This window comes from Nerophis ophidion, linkage group LG21 (assembly GCF_033978795.1).
Source record: "Nerophis ophidion isolate RoL-2023_Sa linkage group LG21, RoL_Noph_v1.0, whole genome shotgun sequence".
Taxonomy (NCBI): Eukaryota; Metazoa; Chordata; class Actinopteri; order Syngnathiformes; family Syngnathidae; genus Nerophis; species Nerophis ophidion.
In genome coordinates, this window is record NC_084631.1 from 13530092 (window position 1) to 13552674 (window position 22583).

Here is a 22583-nt window from a genome sequence, read left to right on the forward strand (position 1 = left end):
TCTACTGTTTTTAAGCATTTACTGTAAATAATAAGAGTTAAAGATTCTCTATATGACAGGAGCACTGTTGTTTTCAAGGATTGTACTACAAAAAGCATGAGTCAAAAATCTTTTGTATGACATGAGCGCTCTCCTGTTTTTTAGTGCTTATTGCGAAAATATGAGTCAAAGATCCTTTATATGACAGGAGTACTTCTGTTTTCAATGTAGTACAACAAAAAGAGGAGTCAGAGATCCTATAATTAACAGGAGTGTTGCTGTTTTGAGGTTGTACTACAAACACACGAGTCAAAGATCTTTTAAAATGACAGGAGCGCTCTACTGTTTTTAAGTACTTTTTGTAAAAACACGAGTCAAAGATGCGTTACATGACAGGAGCGCTGCTGTTTTCATGGTTGTACTACAAAAACAGGAATCAAAGATCCTTAAATTGACAGGAGCGTTGCTGTTTTTAGGCCTGTACTCCAAAAGCACAAGTCAAAGATCCTTTATAAAACAGGAGCGTTTTATAAAGGCGCCCCCAACCCCGCCCAACTCAACCGACACACGGAGAGGGGGTCGGGGGGTTTGGTGCTAGCGGGTGTATAATATAGCCAAGAGTCATGGATGCATTGGAATGCTGGGTAATTATTATGTTGCGTTTATAATGTGTTACAGAGCCAATGTTCTCCAGAAATGTGTTTGTCATTCTTGTTAGGTTAGGGTTCACAGAGTGTGGCGCATATTAGTAAGTGTTAAAATTGTTTTATATCACAACCACATTAGTGTGATCTGTACGAATGTGGAACAAGACCTCTGATTTACACACAATCAACGCAAATAAAAACCTCCTCCGCCATTTTCAAAAAAACGGCAGGGGAAGCGTCACTCGTGACGTCACGAATTTGACATGACGGTAAAAGTAAGCATGCGCTAAAACGTTTGGGAAGTGAGTTTTACTTAGCAGTAATTTAAGGCAGGCACATATTACATGCCCGGCGACTATTCAAGAAATTACGGTACCCTTTTACCTCTTAAATTCCTTAATCTTCTTTGCTGACAACTTAAAATTTAAAGCCCACCAGGCTGCACCAAACTTTTGGTGCCTTGTTGACACAGAAAAGTACAGTGGTGTATGCGCAGCAGCTATGAAGGTTGCAAGCCTTTTCTCACATGAACTTCATCCAAAACAAACACAGAACACGCCTCACTGATGCACATCTGCAAGACTCACTCAGAGTTGCAGTGTCAAGTTACACACCAGAGTACAACACACTAGTTAACAGCATGCAATGCCAGGCTTCCCACTAACTCACAAAGAAACCGATAACAGATTTGGTGTCTTGTTCAAAGTGTGACATGATTTATTTAAACATTTGAGAGTTGACTTTTGTATTTTACATGAGTTATTATTTGTACAAACATGGTGCAAAGTAATTCATGATTTGTTAAAAAATGTTAGTGGCTGGCTAGTTAAAATGGGATATTGTGATTTCACAAGACTGTCTTAGAAGTGATCATTTGAAAATGTTCAATTTGAAAAATGTGCACCTAGAGAATATATAAAAATAAAGTGTTGCATATTGATATTTATCTTTTTCTATATATATTTACTGTGAGGAATCATTAAGACGTTCAGTGTTTCCACAAATATAAATATAATTAATTATTAATAATAAAATATAGTTAAAGGTAAATTGATCAAATCGGCTATTTCTGGCAATTTATTTAAGTGTGTATCAAACTGGTAGCCCTTCACAATAATCTGTACTCAAGAAGTAGCTTTTGGTTTCAAAAAGGTTGGTGACCCCTGCTCTAAGTGATAGAAGCGTCGCTGTTTTTAGGGTGGTACTACAAAAGCACGAGTCAAAGATATTTTATATGACAGGAGTGTGCTCCTGTTCCAAAGTGCTTAATGTAAAAACATGAGTCAAAGATCCTTTAAATGACAGGAGCGCTGCTGTTTTCAATGTTGTACTACAACAGCACAAGTCAAAGATCCTTTATATGACAGGAGCGCTCTACTGATTTTAAGTACTTTTTGTCAAAACACGAGTCAAAGATGCTTTATATGACTGGAGCGCTGGTGTTTTCAGGGTTTTACTACACAAACAGAAATCGAAGATCCTTTAATTGACAGTAACTTTGCTGTTTTTAAGGCTGTACTACAAAAGCGCAAGTCAAAGATCCTCTATATGACATAAGCGTTCTACTGTTTTTAATTACAGCAAAAACACGAGTCAAAGATCCTCTAGTTGACAGAAGTGTTGCTGTTTTTAGTGTTGTGCTACAAAAGCACGAGTAAATAATCTTTTATTTGACAGGAGTGCTTTTTGTCTTTAAAAAGGCAGGTTTTTTTGGGGTTGGTGCACTAATAGGGTGTATATTGTGTTTTTTTATGTTGATTTAATGAAAATAAATAAAATACAAAATCAAAAATTTAAAAAAAAAAAAATTCTGCGGCCCGGTGGTTGGGGACCACTTGTCAGAGTTAGTTTGTGACAAACCCCAAGATGCAGAGAAGGAGGGAAGCATTTTGCAGGAAAACATGATTTAATTGAAAACACTTAGACAAAAACAAACAAAGGGTACAAACAAAAAGCGTGCACATGGGCAGATAACAAACAAAAAGAGCTAGCATGGGAAGTAGAAAATAAACGGAGCTTAGCATGGAAGCTAGCAAAAACAAAAAGGCCTAGTGTGGAAGCTAGCAGGTCTCGAGCCGGAAACAGAAGTCGTACATGAAATATGAAAACAAATTTGGAAGCAGGGAACAAAAGGCAGTAAGCTAAAAAACGCAATCAAACAAAGCTTACCGCAATGCTGCATTGACAAAACACGACAGGTAGCAACGACAAGAGCGACATCGACATGACAAATCAATAATCCAGCAACTGACTGGAGGACAAAATCAGACTCAAATAAAAGTGGGCTGATTGACACCAGGTGTGGCCAGGTGCCAATCAGCTGCAACTGAGGGGAAAACAGCACACAGGGAAAAAAAAAAGGAAACAGACAAAATAAGAGCGCTGCCAGGAACTAAAAACAGGAAATACTAAACACACAGAGGGAAAACTATAACAAACTGTCAGTGGCAAGCCTGACACCACTGCTGTAATTGACAGGAGCATTGCTTTTTTAGAGTTATACTTCAAAGATCCTCTACATGACAGGAGTGCTCTACGTTTTTTAAGTACTTACTGCAAACGCTGCTGTTTTTAGGGTAGTACGCCAAAAAAAAGGAGTCAAAGATCCTCTATTTGACAAGAGCGCTTTACTATTTTTAAGTACTTACTGCAGAAACACAAGTCAAAGATCCTTTCTTTTACAGGGGCGCCTTTGTGTTCAGGGTTTTACGACAAAAACAGTCGTCGAGGATCCCCAATATGACAGGAGCGCTCTACTGTGAGTCAATGATCCTTTACATAACAAGAAGTCTGCAGTTTTTAAGGTGGTACAAACAGGAGGAGTAGATGTCTAGAACCTCCACAAATGTTGCACCCAAACCCAACATGGCTCTTGTGCTGCTTCTCGTTATTGCCCGTCTGTGTGGAAACTAAGAGGAGGAGGGCGTGGCTTATTGGCTGGTCTGCTTTTGGCAACGTCGCCAAAATAATGATTGCAGAGAAATGTTTACACCATCTAGCTGGCACACTGTTGACTCTATACAGCCTGGTCGACACTAGGAAAATACCTAGTCTATCCATACTGTATTCATGGGCAAGTCATAACACATTAGCATTGACGGCTGTGGCTGTAGGCAACCTCCTGTTGGGCTTTTTCAGGACTGGTCAACACCCAGCAGATTTTACGCCTTGAAGCACTTTAAAAAATGTTGCTGCTGTTCACATCGAACACATTATGCTGTGAATTATTGCTGGGTAAGCAAGTTTGCTCCTTACCGCTATTGGTTCTGTTACTGTTGGACTGTACAAAGTCTTTATTTATATAGCACCATTTTAAAACAGCCACTACTGCCTCGAAGAGCTATACACAGAAAAACCCTACAGTAAGGTAAAAAAAAAAAAACCGCCTGATCATTATAAAAGTGAAACTATTAGTTTGCTATATTTAATAGTTATGTATATATTTTTTGTAGTCTTTGTCAAATTTAGTGATCTGCGATGAGGTGGCGACTTGTCCAGGGTGTACGCCACCTTCCGCCCGATTGTATTTGAGATAGGCACCAGCGCCCCCCGCGACCCCAAAGGGAATAAATAGAAATAGAAAATGGATGGTTCCATCTAGTGCAACGCCAAAGAATCACTTGATTAAAGGACAGTGTTTTATTTAGCTACTGTATTTTCAAACACAGTGTTACTGTTTAAACTGGGTGTAATGTTACAGTGGCTGAAAATATGGAATATACTTGATGGATAAAATCTCTGCCTTGTTTTTAATAGGGGTGTAAAAAAAGGATTTTCGAATGAATCGCGATTCCTAGTAATAACGAAAGCCGACTGCATGTAAAGTAACTATATATATATTTATTAATATGTATATATGTATGTATATATATATATATATATATATATATATATATGTATATATATATATCTATATATACATATATATATATATATATATATGTATATATATATATATATATATATATATATATATATATATATATATATATATATATATATACATACAAAACCAGTTAAAAAATGTGTTTCTCAGTTCCAACATTAAATATCTTGTCTTTGCAGTGTAATCAATTGAATAGAAGTTAGAAAGGGTTTACAAATCATTGTATTCTGTTTTTTTTTTATTTACCATTTACACAACGTGTCAACTTCACTGTTTTGGGTGTTGTTTATATTAGTGTGTGTGTGTGTGTCTGCGTGTTATATTAATATGATGGGTGTATAATAGATATATTGGATATATTGATAATATAATTGGATATTAAGAGTATGTGAACGTTTGTAATCAATCAGAAATATATACCAGTTAAAATGCATCAGATAAGTGTGGAGAGAGTCTTTTATATTTTTCCCATCATGCACTCTAATGGATTTAAATGGATGTAATTTGGATTTTTTTATATGGTGTTTGGATGTTTTTCACGATATCCACAATGAGCAGGTTGTATTATGTATGACCATGAGTGTTGATCTTTATGTGAGTTGCATTGTTATTGTATATATGTATATATACACCTTGACTAGGGCAGGTTGTTGGGATTATGTCATATAATTAAAATGATGTGCTATTGTATCATAGGACTTTCAAGTATCACTTATCTGTTTTACTCACATTGTCCACAAGATGGCAGCAAATATGTGGCATTCAGAGACTGCCTGGCACTTAAAGGCCTACTGAAATGAGATTTTCTTATTTAAACGGGGATAGCAGGTCTATTCTATGTGTCATACTTGATCATTTCGCGATATTGCCATATTTTTGCTGAAAGGATTTAGTGGAGAACATCCACGATAAAGTTCGCAACTTTCGGTGTTAAGAGAAAGGCCCTGCCCCTACCGGAAGTCGCAGACGAGGACGTCACACATGTGGGGGCTCCTCACATCCTCACATGGTTTTTAATGGGAGCCTCCAATAAAAAGTGCTATTCGGACCGAGAAAACGACAATTTCCCCATTAATTTCAGCGAGGATGAAAGATTTGCGTTTGAGGATATTGATAGCGACGGACTAGGAAAAAATACAAAACGCGATTGCATTGGGACGGATTCCGATGTTTTTAGAGACAATTACTAGGATAATTCTTGGAAATCCCTTATCTTTCTATTGTGTTGCTAGTGTTTTAGTGAGTTAAATAGTACCTGATAGTCGGAGGTGTACGTTCACGGGTGTCTTGACGCCAATGTCTCAGGGGAGTCGACGGCAGCTTTCTGGACAACACAAGCTCAGTTTTAAAACAAAGAATCACCGTGTGTTTGTGTGGCTAAAGGCTAAAGCTTCCCAACTCCATCTTTCTACTGTGACTTCTCCAATATTAATTGAACAAATTGCAAAAGATTCAGCAACACAGCTCTCCAAAATACTGTGTAATTATGCCGTTAAAGCAGACGACTTTTAGCTGTGTGTGTGTGCAGCGCTCATATTTCCTTAAAACCCGTGACATCTTGCGTACACGTCATCATTACACTACGTTTTCAAGACGAAACTCCCGGGAAATTTAAAATTGTAATTTAGTAAACTAAAAAGGCCGTATTGGCATGTGTTGCATTGTTAATATTTCATTTTTAGATATGTAAACTATCAGACTGTGTGGTGGGTAGTAGTGGGTTTCAGTAGGCCTTTAATAATCATTTGAAAGCAATCCTCGGTGCGATGCTTTGTTGAACTCATGATGTCTCGCGGGCCAAATTGGAGGGGCCGTAGTTTGGACACCCCTGCCTTATTTGTATTTGTTTTTATTAAATGCTTGGGTAGAATTTTATCAAAACAAAACCAGTTTTTTTAAAGTAATATAGAAATGTATCACATCTGTTTATTTATTTTATGGAGGAATGTAGTTAATCAAAGAACTGGCACCTAATGTTAATAAAATGTATTGATTTTGAATCCAGAATAATTTTTAATCAAACCATTAGTCCCAGGAATCGAATCAAACCGATTCAAAGCCAAAGATTCACAGCCTTAGTTTTTAATGAATACTTAGGCCTACTATGCTACTCTATTTTAATATAGGTCATTATGGTGGTACTTGGAGAAAAACGTTTTACAAACACTGAGCTAATTATTTCCTGCTTCTAATTAATCAAATCAAATCCACTTTATTTATAAAGCACATTTAAAATTTACCACAGTGGTAGCCGAAGTGCTGTACAATTACCGCCCCTTCCTCTTTTAGCATTCTGTAAATAAACTCATGCCTGTACAGTAAGAATATTTTCTCTTCACCCCGAAAAGCTTGCAGCACATACCCGGGGCGAAGACGTAAGGACACCGCCCCTCCTCCGATGCTGTTCGCATGTCCTTCCTGTCAGGAGGACGTGCAGCTGGCCGAGCGAGGCCTGGCGGATTGTCCCCGCAACCTCACTCTGGAGCGAATGGTAGAAAGGTAACGACACGTTCTTCTGCTCGGAAATCTCCGATTTCACGTTTGTCCACCGCCGTCCTGCAGGTACAGGCACACGTTGAGCCTCGGCAGCGTCGCCATCGCGTGTGCTTTCTGCAAGCCCCCGCAGTCCCTGGAGGCCACGAAAGGCTGCGCCGACTGCAAGGCCAACTTCTGCAACGGGTGTTTCAAACTCTACCACCCCTGGGGGACGCCGCGAGCCCAGCACGAGAACATTCTTCCCACCCACAACTTTCGCCCAAAGGTTCGTTACCTTCTCTCCCGCCGTCGTTTCTCTCCACTCACGCGTGCCGCCTCCAGGTGTTGACGTGCACCGAGCACGAGCAGGAGCGCTTGCAGTGGTTCTGCTGCAGCTGCCAGCGGCTGCTGTGCTCGCTTTGCAAGCCGCGCCGCGTCCACCACAACCACAAAGTGCTGCCGACAACACAAGCCTACCAGGCCCTTAAGGTGCCTTCAATCCCGCCATAGTGTCTGCATCTCTTTTTTTTTTTTTCACCGTCAGAGCCTCACAATAACTTGCTTCTTGGTCCCTGTCTTCACAGGATAAGCTGACCCAGCAGGTCAACTACATCCTGGCCAATCAGGGGACCATACAGAGCCAGATCACGCAGCTGGAGGCCGCCATTAAACAAATGGAGGTCAGTTTTTCCAGTTTTTTTTTTAACAAGAGTCGTTTATGTCAGGGGTTCTTAACCTTTTTGACCTTGGGGCCCACATGCTCCACTACAAATATTAACACTAAATTGGTAATCTTACTCTTGATTTTAATCATATTCATTGTAAGTTCAAGACTATACAACTTTTTTCCTACATTTTGAACCCTGCGGCTTATCAAACTTTATCAAATCAAACTATTTTCATAAAGCGCTTTTCACACATAAAAGAAATGCAACAAATATTGTTTTACAAACTTAAAACAATACCCCGATGACCTAGAGCTCTTATTATCACCACACACACACACACACACACACACACACACACACACACACACATATGAACAAATAATGCATGGCTGAATACAGAGGAGACATGTGAGGAAACTCTATCACAGGAGCCATCTGCACCAGGGGGTCATCAGACAGTGGCTGCCAGGATGCTGACACCAAGCTCCCCCACAGCACGGCTGATAAACCCTGAGGCAGATGGCTCCCTCTGAGGAACATTGGAAAGTAACAATTAAAAAAAAAACGGTAAAATAGTGAAAACCAAGTGTAGAGATCAAGCATACAATAGAAGTGAGGCATATGAAAATAAAAAAAATAAAATAAATATACAGTAAATAAATACTAAATAAATAGAACGGTATAAAACAGTGCCGCTAATTTATGGATTGTTCTTCGTTGAAGGCCATTATACATAAATGTGTGTGTGTGTGTATATGTGTGTGTGTATATATGTGTGTGTGTGTATATATATATATATATATATATATATATATATATATATATATATATATATATATATATATATATGTGAGGGGTTTGGTAAAAAATCGATTAGAATTCGAATCGCGATTCTCACGTTGTGCGATTCAGAATCGATTCTCATTTTTAAAAAATCAAATTTTTTCTTTTTTTACCGATCCAACAAAACAATACGCAGCAATACCACAACAATGCAATCCAATTCCAAAACCAAACCTTACCCAGCAACACTCAGAACTGCAATAAACAGAACAATTGAGAGGAGACACAAACACGACAGAACAAATCAAAAGTAGTGAAACAAAAATGAATATTATCAACAACAGTATCAATATTAATTATAATTTCAACATAGCAGTGATTAAAAATCCCTCATTGACATTATCATTAGACATTTATAAAAATAAAAAAAAAAGAACAATAGTGTCACAGTGGCTTACACTTGCATCGCATCTCACAAGCTTGACAACACACTTTGTCCAATGTTTTCACAAAGATAAAATAAGTCATATTTTTGGTTCGTTTAATAGTTAAAACATCCATGCATCCATCCATTTTCTACCGCTTATTCCCTTTGGGGTTGCGGGGGGTGCTGGTGCCTATCTCAGCTACAATCGGGCGGAAGGCGGCGTACACTCTGGACAAGTCGCCACCTCATCATTACATTTACATTTACATTATTGCAATCAGTTGATAAACATTGTCCTTTACAATTATAACATTTTTTTTACAAAAATCTACTACTCTGCTTGGATGTCAGCAGACTGGGTTGATCCGGCTGAAATCCTATGTATTAAATGAACAGAGAATCCTTTTGAATTGGGAAAAAAAAATCGATTTTGAATCAAATCGTGACCCCAAGAATCGATATTGAATCGAATCGCGGGACACCCAAAGATTCACAGCCTTAATGTATGTGTATGTATATATATATATATATATATATATATATGTATATATATATATATATATATATATATATGTATATGTATATGTATATTTATATATATATATATATATATATATATATATATATATATATATATATATATTAGGGGTGTGGAAAAAAATCGATTCGAATACGAATTGAATCGTTTACGTTATGCGATTCAGAATCAATTCTCATTTTTAAAAACATCTATTTTTTTAAATTTGTTTTAATTATTATTATTATTATTTTTTTTCTAATCAATCCAACAAACCAATACACAGCAATACCATAACAATGCAATCCAATTCCAAAACCAAACCTGACCCAGCAACACTCAGAACTGCAATAAACAGAGCAATTGAGAGGAGACAAACACGACACAAACCAAAAGTAATGAAACAAAAATTAATATTATCAACAACAGTATCAATATTAATTATAATTTCCACATAGCAGTGATTAAAAATCCCTCATTGTCATTATCATTAGACATTTATAAAAACAATAAAAAAGAACAATAGTGTCACAGTGGCTTACACTTGCATCGCATCTCATAAGCTTGACAACACACTGTGTCCAATATTTTCACAAAGATAAAATAAGTCATATTTTTGGTTCGCTTAATAGTTAAAACTAATTTACATTATTGCAATCAGTTGATACAACATTGTCCTTTACAATTATAAAAGCTTTTTTTTTTTTTTAATCTACTACTCTGCTAGCATGTCAGCGGACTGGGATAGATCCTGCTGAAATCCTATGTATTGAATGAATACAGAATCGTTTTGAATCAGAAAAATATCGTTTTTGAATCGAATCGAATCAAATCGAAAAAATCGCTATATTATCGAACTGTGACCCAAGAATCGATATTGAATCGAATTGTGGGACACCCAAAGATTCACAGCCCTAATATATATATATATATATATATATATATATATATATATATATATATATATGTATATATATATATATATATGTATATATATATATGTGTGTGTGTGTGTGTGTGTGTGTGTATATATATGTATGTATGTATGTACTGTATGTATCAGTGACGTGCCTTGAGGTTCATGGCTGGTGAGGCACTCACTTCATCACAGTCAGATTTATAAACATATGAACCCTATAGAGTATCTTATTCACCTTTTGATTGGCAGCAGTTAATGGGTTATGTTTAAAAGCTCATACCAGCATTCTTCCCTGCTTGGCACTCTTCATCAAAGGTTGGAATTGGGGGTTAAATCACCAAAAATGATTTCCGACCCCTGCTGCTCACTGCTCCCCTCACCTCCCAGGGAGTGAACAAGGAGATGGGTCAAATGCAGAGGACAAATTTCACCACACCTAGTGTGTGTGTGACAATCATTGGTACTTTAACTTAATGTAGAAGGTACTTTAGCTAGTATAGAATAGTATAAATAAATGATCATTATTAGCAATAATACTGCTGACATTAACAATATTAAATAATCACATGTATGTACAAAATAACAATCACTTAAGTACACAGTGTTGCCACTATAACAGATGTAACTGCCCTCCAGCGGCCGTGTTCATTCATTGTCTTTACTGTAGCATAAAAATTGCAGATGGCCTTAAAACACCAAAAAACTCAGTCACCATATTTAAGTACCCCAAATAAAGACTCGACATAAATATAAATTCAATCGGATCAGAAACTTTGGAGGAAACGGGATTAAAACCCGATGCTAACCGCCTATAGAATATACATGGGTACGGCTAGTAGCTACTATTAGCAAACAAATTCACTTACCAACTCGGCTCAATATCTCAACATCGACACACTCTTTCGTCGCAACGCTGCTCTGATGGTCGGCACCTATAAGTTTACAATTAGTTGTAAAATGTTGGACGGTTGTTTTTAGGATATGTAGGCAAACGACAACTTTAAAACATACCGGCTTCAGATGTTCCCAGGCTTAGCCGAGTAGTGCAAGAATGATCTCTGGGATCACTAGTGCTCTCTACCGCCAGGAGGCCGGAGAATGGGTGCCTCACATTGTGCTTGTTTTGCAGCCGTTTTATGATTGCCCAGCACAAGAAATACGTTACACACATACAGTTGTTGACAAAATACACGGTACATTATATACTTCAGCTAATTAAACTATGGAAATGTATAATAAAATTCATATAGCAATACGGTCTCACTGCACAGCAGACAGCAGTTAGCCGAGTCATTGCGCAATCCACGGGGAGGTTCAGCTGGCTGTGACTCACTGCAAGTCTGTTCTCAGTATTTGAACGGCAAATGTGAAAATTAAGCGATTTTAAATAAAAAATAATGTAAAACTGGTGAAGTTAAATGGAAAATAACTTTATATTAGATACACAAAACAATATAATTAATTATTTTTTTTTCACATTTTTTTTTTTCCATGAAGGCACTGCACGTCACTTGTATGTATGTATATGTGTATATATATATATATATATATATATATATATATATATATATATATATATATATGTGTGTATATATATATATATATGTATGTATGTATGTATGTATGTGTATATATATATACATATAGCTGTATGTACAGTATATATACATACATGTGTATATATGTGTATATATATATATATATATATATATATATATATATATATGCTAGCAACACGTGACAAAGATGTTGGGAAAGGTGGCAATAAATACTGATAAAGTTGAGGAATGCTCATCAAACACTTATATATATATATATATATATATATATATATATATATATATGTATATATGTATATATATATATATATGTATATATATTAGGGATGTAACGGTACGTGTATTTGTATTGAACCGTTTCGGTACGGGGGTTTTGGTTCGGTTCGGAGGTGTACCGAACGAGTAGACATGCTAGCGGCTACCTGCTAGGACAACATGTTAAAGCCAGAGCTGGAAGACCCTCCTGCCTCGTTAAGATCTCCCCCTTGGGAACACCTTGGCTGCGCGATACAACAATGGAGGACGGAGGTTTGCCAAGATTGTTCAGCAGCTGCTTCTGACAACACGTCAAACATGTGATGCACCTTTCCTGCTTCCGGCTCCCATAGTGTCTCCCGTGCGCTCAACCCTTCACTCTACCTGCAGTGGGTCTTCACAGCTCCGGACTCCAGGGTAAATGAAAAGTCCAGCGATTAGTTGCAAATCGTGGCTTTATTGGGGTCTTGCATAGAGCCAATCCAACAAAACACTAGCCACTCCTTTGATCTACCGCTCACTGACGTCACATGCTGTCACATGTTAAAGGGCCACACACACACATACGCTACTCTCATAACACAGTGGTTCTCAACCTTTTTTCAGTGATGTACCCCTTGTGAACATTTTTTTAATTCAAGTACCCCCTAATCAGAGCAAAGCATTTTTGGTTGAAAAAAAACAGATGTAGAAGTAAAATACAGCACTATGTCATCAGTTTCTGATTTATTAAATTGTATAACAGGTACAAAATATTGCTCATTTGTAGTGGTCTTTCTTGAACTATTTGGAAAGAAAGATATACAAATAACTTAAAACTTGTTGAAAAAAAACAAGTGATTCAATTATAAATAAAGATTTCTACACATAGAAGTAAAAAAAAAAACAAGAAAAAAAAATTATATTTATATCGCGCTTTTCTAAACACTCCAAGCGCTCAAGAAGCGCTCATCAACTTAAAGTGCCTTCTTTGAGGATTGTAATAGAGATCCATCTGGATTCATGAACTTCATTCTAAACATTCTTCACAAAAAAATAAATCTTTAACATCAATATTTATGGAACATGTCTACAAAAAACGGCGGGCGGTTTTGATGAACGTGGACCCCGACTTAAACAAGTTGAAAAACTTATTGGGGAGTTAGAATTTAGTGGTCAATTGTATGTACTGTACTGTGCAATCTACTAATAAAAGTCTCAATCAATCAATCAAAAAAAGCCCTTTATATGTAGAAAAGTTTTGTTAAGAAACCATTCTGAGCCTTAACTTATTTAGTTTTTATTTTATATATGTTATATATGTATTAACCCTGGCATTGGACCCTGTGTTTATATGTATGTTATGCCATTGTTTACAAATTTGGTAAATAAATAACCAAAAAATTTATATTTTGTTGTTTTGTTACTGTACCGAAAATGAACCGAACCGTGACCTCTAAACCGAGGACCTCCAAAGACATGCACCTGGTGATAGGTTGATTGGCCAGACTAAATTGGCCGTAGTCTGTGAGTGTGAATGTTGTCTCTCTGTCTGTGTTGGCCCTGCAATGAAGTAGCGACTTGTCCAGGGTGTACACCACCTTCCGTTCGAATGTAGCTGAGATAGGCTCCAGCGCCCCCTGCAACCCCAAAAGGGACAAGCGGTAGGAAATGGATGGATGAATGGGTATAAATGAATTAATTGTATTTATTTTTGCTTTTTTAAATTATATATATTATTCTTATTATTTATTTAACCTATGAAAATGTAACAAGTAAAAATATTAAGTAAAATAGAGATTGATTTATTAATAAATGAATATATGCAGTCCTACCACTGGCCTCCTTGTGTGCGTGCAGGCCAACAGTGCTGTAGCTCTCCACCAGCTGACCCGCTGCATGCAGGAGTTGGGGGCCTCCATCGCCGAGCGCCAGGGGTCCTTGGCCACGGCCCTGGAGGGGTCCCGCAACAGGAGGGTGGAGACTCTGTCTGCTCAGGTGTCAAGGAGGCGGGACATGCTGGATCAGGCCGGCCTGATGTCCTATGCACACGAGCTTCTCAAGGAGACCGACCAGCCGTGTTTTGTCCAGGCTGCTAGGGTCACTCACAACAGGTGACTTTCACTCGCTCTTGACAACTTTTCTGGACTCGTTTTGTCTCTGAAGGGACTTTTATCTCTGCAGGTTGGTTAAGGCCATCGCCAACCTGCGATGTTTCTCCCTGAACGCCGATCCTTCGTTCCGACACTTCCACCTAGACGCGTCAAAAGAGATTCCGCTCATTCGCGGCTTGGCGTTCATACGTGGTAGGCCATTGGACACTTCATTTGGGACACCTGACATAAGGTGAAAGGTGATCATGTTCGCCATGTCCCTCAGCTCCGCTGGCGCCGGTGATCGACACTCAGAAGACGCTTGCCTACGACCAGCTCTTCCTGTGCTGGCGCCTCCCTCAGGACTCGGCCCCGGCGTGGCACTTCTCCGTCGAGTTCCAAAGGCGCACAGGAGCAGTTGGGGCCACGTGGGGCGGAACTCGATCCCCCGACGCCTCCGCCGCGTGGCGGCGTCTGGACGAAGTGCGAGGCACCAGCGCCGTGGTGGACCAGCTGCAGATAAACAGTGTTTATGTGCTGAGGGTGAGGGGCTGCAACAAGGCCGGTTTTGGGGACTACAGCGAGGAGGTTTATCTCCACACGCCTCCTGCTCCTGGTAAGACTACAATCACACTCATATTAGCACCACATATAGGATACAAAGTAGGAATCGATCCCGAATTCCAACAGGGTCTCCCCTGAATATTGGCTCCAATTTGAGAGCAAGCTGCAACAAACATGTTGTCTATCCACAGTGCGAAACCACATCGAAGACACGAATCCTTACTACCATGGCGAAAAATAGAGTACGGTGTTTCCAAGTAACTTCATCACTTGAGGACTAGAGGATATGGCGAAGCATGCAATACAAACAAAATTATTATCAAAGCATCTCAGGGCCATTTTGATATTTTTCACTTTGACATCCCACTGGGTTGCAGGTTTTTCCTTGCCCTTATGTGGGATCTGAACCGAGGATGTCGTTGTGGCTTGTACAGCCCTTTGAAACACTTGTGATTTAGGGGTATATACAAACCCCGTTTCCATATGAGTTGGGAAATTGGGAAGCTGTTTTTATACCCAATCATGGCACCCACCTGTTCCCAATTAGCCTGCACACCTGTGGGATGTTCCAAATAAGTGTTTGATGAGCATTCCTCAACTTTATCAGTATTTATTGCCACCTTTCCCAACATCTTTGTCACGTGTTGCTAGCATCAAATTCTAAAGTTATTATTTGCAAAAAAAAAATCTTTATCAGATTGAACATCTTTGTAGCATATTCAACTGAATATGGGTTGAAAATGATTTGCAAATCATTGTATTCCGTTTATATTTACATCTAACACCATTTCCCAACTCATATGGAAACGTGGTTTGTAAATAAACATATATTGATTGATTGATTCACTTTCAAAACCAATACAGTATTTAATTATTTTTTAACCCCTAGGGCTCCCCTCAAGAAAAGTAATATATGACTTATTTTCAACGCTCAAATCCGTAAATTAACTTCAGACCTATCTGTTGATATAAGGTTGTTTTTTTTGTAATGTTTTATGCCCTTCTTGTTAAAGAAATACTGTTTTTTATTGCAGAAACACAAAATAGGCAACATTTCCCTTTAAAAACTGTTCAAAGTGGAATAATTGATGCGAAGTAAATGTAGCTTTAATTAGGTCAGTAACTCATAACAATGTTGATTTTAATTCATTATTATCTTTTGAGCAATGGCAGTTTAAAACAAATCACAGTACAATTCTCAGGGATCCAAAATGATCCCACTCATGAAAGTGTTAAAAAAAGTCCACAGTTTTTTTTTAGCTTTAATGCTTAAATCTCTAGATCAACTTCAGATCTATCCGTCATTTGTACGTTTTTTTTTTTTTAATTATTTTTTAATGTTTTTGTGTGTTTCTAAAATGCGATTTTTGTCAAAGTAAACTTGTTTGGCAAACACACAAAATGTGAAATATTTTACCAAAAAATATTTCAAAGTGGAATATTTGATGTGAAGTAATTGGACCCTTGAGTAGGTCAATAATTCATGACATTTATTCTGAAACATTATTTTATAGCAAAAAACAGCTTGCATGGCAGCTTTGTGTTATTAGTTATCTTTGTAACTTTTTCTTCTTACATTTCACCTGTTTGCTCTTTTATTCCACTTTTTTTATGCTTTAATTTTTTTTTTTGGTATATACAACCAATAGTAAAGTCATTTAATTTTCCTTGTTCTTTTTATCAGAAAATCATTTTTGCTTCCTCAGGGAGTTCGTTCGGGATACTAGAAGGATTTCAGGGCAAAAACCAAATGACTTAAATGGCAGCCAATAGTAGTTTTTGTTTAGTTATTGTAACTAGCCACCTTATTTTGTCAAAACAACTTATCACATTATCTGATTTGCAACATTATGAGCAAATTCAAAACTTAATAAGATAAGCTTTATAAAAATGTGTTATTGAATTGAGTTTATTGCCATAATAAATTTTTAGCTCCACAATTTACATTATTACTGGTTTGCTTAAAAAAAGACCAAATATTTCAACACAAATGTACGTTTATGGTTAGAATGTTATTCAAGAACATTTTTTGTTGTTGTTTTACTTGGCGCGGTTAAAGTAAAGGAGCATGTACAGTCATTGCATGATTAATCTGCTTTAATGCAATAACTTTTTTTAGGATTAATCTCACGTCAACTTCTTTATTTTTTAAAGCCCTTGTGTGTGTGTGTATATATATATATATATATATATATATATACACACACACACAAGGGTATATATATATATATATATATATATATATATATATATATATATATATACTGTACACACACACACATATCTATATACACACATACATACAGTGGGGCAAAAAAGTAGTAAGCCACCGATTGTGCAAGTTCTCTCACTTAAAATGATGACAGATGTCTGTAATTTTCATCATAGGTAGTACACTTCAACTGTGAAAGACAGAATGTGAAAAAAAATCCAGGAATTCACATTGTAGGAATTTTAAAGAATTTATTTGTAAATCATGGTGGAAAATAAGTATTTGGTCAACCATTCAAAGCTCAGAACCAAAAACCAAAGAGTTCTATTTTGGTTTCATCTGACCACATGACATTCTCCCAATCCTCTGCTGTATCATCCATGTATCCATTTTGGTATAAACTCAACTCGTCGTGTTTGGAGGAAGAAGAATACTGAGTTGCATCCCAAGAACACCATACCTGCTGTTAATCATGGGGGTGGAAACATCATGCTTTGGCGCTGTTTTTCTGCTAAGGGGACAGGACGATTGATCGGTGTTCAGGAAAGAATGAATGGGCCATGTATCGTGAGATTTTGAGCCAAAACCTCCTTCCATCAGTGAGAGCTTTGAATGGTGACCAAATACTTATTTTCCACCATAATTTACAAATAAATTATTTAAAATTCCTACAATGTGAATTCCTGGATTTTCTTTTTTCACATTCTGTCTCTCACAGTTGAAGTGTACCTATGATGGAAATTACAGACCTCTGTCATCATTTTAAGTGGGAGAACTTGCACCATCGGTGGCTGACTAAATACATTTTTGCCCCACTGTATGTCATGTCACTTTTACCTTGTCTTCACACTTGTCACTCGCACTGTTGTTGTTGTTGTTGCACGACATGCGAGCATGAGAAACTTAATTTGGTCCTCGATATGCCACACGTGGAGAAAGACAACAATAAGAAACCTTTGATATATATTTTTTCTTTTCCTTTTTACACATGAATATATACGCTGTTTTAATCCCAGCAGCATTAAATACTAAATGTCATCATTGTGAGTAGAATTACTGTGGTTGTATTATTATTAGTCGTGCCATTGTTGTTGTTTGTATATTAGTTTATTATTAGTTATTTATTTGTATAGTTAAATAGATCATAATTAAAACTAACTTGTACCTTTTCTACTTTCCCTGCTACTTGCAACCTTTCCGTTATTTCTTCCACCGTGTTGTTCCTCCTGACCCAGCATCACAATCTAACCCTCCGTCCTGCCATCCTTTCCTCTTTTCTGTCTTCCTCTTGTCCTTCTTCCTCTGCCAGTCTTGTCCTTCTCGCTGGACCCTGGCTGGGGTCTGCACTCCGACAGGCTGGCACTGGGTAAAGGTCAAACGTACGCCCGCAGCGTGCCGGGCCTCTCCCTGCTGAAGGTGGCCGACCGCACGCTCACGGCTTGTCACTTGACCTCCGACCTCCTGGTAGCCGACCTGGCTGTCTCTGAGGGCAGACACTACTGGGCGTGCTCGGTGGAGCCTGGATCCTACCTGGTCAAGGTGACGCAACGGAACGCTGCATGTGACGAAGTGCAAAAAACACGAGGCAAAGATCCTGTATTTGACAGGAGCGCTGTACTGTTTTTAAGTACTTATTATAAAAACATGAATCTAATATCCAAAGATAGGACAGAAGCGCTCTCCTCTTTTTACTTACCTCCTGCAAAGCACAAGTCAAAGATCCTTTATATGACAGGAGCACCGCTGTTTTTAGGGTTGTACTACAAAATAGGAGTCCAAGATTCTCTATTTGACAGAAGTATTCTCCAGTTTTTAAGTACTTAAATCAAAAACAGAAGTCAAAGAGCCTTAATATAACAAGAACATTCTACTGTTTTTGAGTAATTACTGAAAAAAACAAGAATCGAAGATCCTTTATATAACAGGACGTCTGCTGTTGTTTGGATTGTATTTCAAAAACAGGAGTGCTCGGCTGTTCTTTGAAGGCGAGTCAAAGATCCTACAAGTCATAAGAGTGCTGTGCTGTTTTTAGGAACTTGCTACAAAAACGGTAGACAAAGATCCTCCATATGAGGGAAGCGCTCTCCTCTTTTTACTAACGTCCTGCAAAGCACACGTCAAAGATCCTTTATATGACAGGAGCGCTGCTGTTTTTAGGGTTTACTACAAAATAGGAGTCGACGATTCTCTATTTGACCGGAGCAAACTCCTGTTTTTAAGTACGGACTGCAAAAACAGAAGTCCATCCATCCAACCATTTTCTACCGCTTGTCCCTTTCGGGTTTGCAGAGGCTATCACAGAAGTCAAAGATCCTTAATATAACAAGCGCACTCTACTGTTTTTTTGAGTAATTACTGAAAAAACAAAAATCGAAGATCCTTTATAAGACAGGAGGTCTGTGTTTTTTACGTAGGATTGTACAACAAAAACAGGAGCGCTAGGCTGTTGTTTCAAAGACGAGTCAAAGATCCCCCATGTCACAAGAGCGCTGTGCTGTTTTTAGGAACTTGCTACAAAACACGAGTCAAAGATCCTCCATATGACAGGAGCGTGCTACTGTTTTTAAGTTCTTACAGTAAAAAACAAGTCAAATATCCTTTAAATGACAGGAGCGCTTTCTTTAGGTACATACTGCAAAGTGCAAATCGAAGATCCTTTATATACCAGAGCACTGCAGTGTTTTTTGAAGTACACACTGCAAAAATAGAAGTCAAAGATCCTTCATATGTCAGGCGCGCTCTACTGTCTTAAGTACTTACTGCAAATCACAAGTCAAAGATCTTTTATCTAACAGGAGCGTTGCTGTTTTTAGGGTTATACGACAAAAACAGGTGTCAAAGATTCTGTTTGACAGGAGCTCTCTCTATGACAGGAACCTATATTTGCAAAACATGAGTCAAAGATCCTTACATGACAAGAATGCTCCACTGTTTCAAGTACTTACTGCAGAACACAAGTCAAAGATCCTCTGTATGACAAGAATGCTCTACTTTTTCAAGATTTTACTGCAGAACACAAGTCAAAGATCCTCTATATGACAAGAATGCTCTACTGTTTTAAGTACTTTGTGCAAAACACAAGTCAAAGATCCTTTATTTAACAGCAGCACTGCCTTTTTTGAGGATTCTTACAAATACAGAAGCACTCTACTGTTTTTTAAGGCTCTATTGCCGAAACATTGGTCAAAGATCCTCTATACGACAGGGGTGCTGTACTATTTTTTTAAGTACTTACTGCGAAACACAAGTCATAGATCCTTTAAATAACAGGAGCTCTGCCTTTTTTGTGGGTAGTTAGAAAAACAGACGCACTACTGTTTCTAAGGCTCTACTGCCAAAACACTAGTCAAAGATCCTCTATATTACAGGAGCCTTTGAATATTTTTTAAGTACTTTTTGCAAAACATGAGTCAAATATCCTTTATATAACAGGAGCTCTAACTTTTTTGAGGGTTGTTAGAAAAACAGAAGCACTACTGTTTTTCAGGCTCTACTGCCAAGACAAGAATGCTCTACTTTTTCAAGTTTTTACTGCAGAACACAAGTCAAAGATCCTCTATATGTTAAGAATGCTCTACTGTTTTAAGTACTTTGTGCAAAACACAAGTCAAAGATCCTTTGTATAACAAGAGCTCTGCTTTTTTGAGGGTTGTTGCAAAAACAAAAGCACTCTACTGTTTTTAAGGCTCTACTTCCAAAACACTAGTCAAAGATCCTCTACATGACAGGAGCCTTTGACTATTTTTAAGTACCTTTTGCATAATGTGAGTTAAAGATCCTTTATACAACAGGATTTTTGCTTTTTTTTTATAAGGGTTGCTACAAAAACAGAAGCGCCCTGCTCTTGTTTTAAGGCTCTACTGCCAAAACACTAGTCAAAGATCCTCTATATGACAGGAGCCTTTGACTATTTTTTCAAGTGCTTTTTGCAAAACTTGAGTCAAAGATCCTTATATGACAAGAATGCTCTACTGTTTCAAGTATTTTGTGCTAAACACAAGTCAAATATCCTTTATATAACAGCAGCTCTGCCTATGACAGGAGCCTTTGACTATGTTTTAAAATACTTTTTTCAAAACATGAGTCAAAGATCCTTTTATGACTAGAATGCTCTACTGTTTCAAGTACTTTGTGCAAAACACAAGTCAAAGATTCTTTTATATAACAGGAGCTCTGCCTTTTTTGAGGGTTGTTGCAAAAACAGAAGCAATCTACTGTTTTTAAGGCTTTACTGACAAAACACTAGTCAAAGATCCTCTATATTACAGGAGCCTTTGAATATTTTTTAAGTACTTTTTGCAAAACATGAGTCAAATATCCTTTGTATAACAGGTGCTCTAACTTTTTTGAGGGTTGTTAGAAAAACAGAAGCACTACTGTTTTTAAGGCTCTACTGCCAAAACACTAGTCAAAGATTCTCTATACTACAGGGTTGATTGATTGATACTTTTATTAGTAGATTGCACAGTTCAGTACATGTTCCGTACAAGTGACCACTAAATGTTAACACCCGAATAAGTTTTTCAACTTGTTTAAGTCGGGGTCCACGTTAATCAATTCATGGTAAGGCTCGACAGCCAAAACACTAGTCAAAGATCCTCTATATTACAGGAGCCTGTGACTATTTTTTTAAGTACTTTTTGCAAAACATGAGTCAAAGATCCTTTTATGACAAGAATCCTCTACTGCTTCAAGTACTTTGTGCAAAACACAAGTCAAAGATCCTTTATATAACTGGAGCTCTCTCTATGACAGGAGCCTTTGACAATTTTTTAAGTACTTTTTGCAAAACATGAGTCAAAGATCCTTTTATGACAAGAATGTTCTACTCTTTCAAGTTTTTACTGCAGAACACAAGTCAAAGATCCTCTATATGTTAAGAATGCTCTGCTGTTTTAAGTACTTTGTGCAAAACACATGTCAAAGATCCTTTGTATAACAAGAGCTCTGCTTTTTTGAGGATTGTTGCAAAAACAGAAGCACTATACTGTTTTTAAGGCTCTACTGCCAAAACACTAGTCAAAGATCCTCTACATGACAGGAGCCTTTGACTATTTTTTAAGTACCTTTTGCAAAATGGGAATTAAAGATCCTTTATACAACAGGATCTTTTCTCTTTTTTTTTATAAGGGTTGCTACAAAAACAGAAGCGCCCTGCTCTTGTTTTAAGGCTCTACTGCCAAAACACTAGTCAAAGATCCTCTATATGACAGGAGCCTTTGACAATTTGTTCAAATACTTTTTGTAAAACTTGAGTCAAAGATCCTTATATGACAAGAATGCTCTACTGTTTCAAGTACTTTGTGCAAAACACAAGTCAAATATCCTTTATATAACAGCAGCTCTGCCTATGACAGGAGCCTTTGACTATGTTTTAAAATACTTTTTTCAAAACATGAGTCAAAGATCCTTTTAATGACAAGAATGCTCTACTGTTTCAAGTACTTTCTGCAAAACACAAGTCAAAGATTCTTCTATATAACAGGAGCTTGTCCTTTTTTGAGGGTTGTTGCAAAAACAGAAGCACTCTACTGTTTTTAAGGCTTTACTGCCAAAACACTAGCAAAGATCCTCTAAATCAGTGGTCCCCAACCACTGGGCCGCGGCCAATTGGTACTGG

General features: G+C 37.5%; 1 protein-coding gene across 1 annotated transcript in view; it reads left to right on the top strand.

The window, feature by feature from the left end:
* The window catches only part of trim46a (tripartite motif containing 46a), a 30084-nt gene that overhangs the window by 3529 nt on the left and 3972 nt on the right, over window positions 1–22583 (top strand). Inside the window, exons 3-10 of the mRNA XM_061881971.1 lie at window positions 6861–7011; window positions 7075–7273; window positions 7330–7476; window positions 7572–7667; window positions 13955–14208; window positions 14279–14400; window positions 14474–14803; window positions 18273–18502. Coding sequence (XP_061737955.1) covers window positions 6861–7011; window positions 7075–7273; window positions 7330–7476; window positions 7572–7667; window positions 13955–14208; window positions 14279–14400; window positions 14474–14803; window positions 18273–18502 — 1529 coding nt within the window. The remainder of the gene's footprint in view (window positions 1–6860; window positions 7012–7074; window positions 7274–7329; window positions 7477–7571; window positions 7668–13954; window positions 14209–14278; window positions 14401–14473; window positions 14804–18272; window positions 18503–22583) is intronic.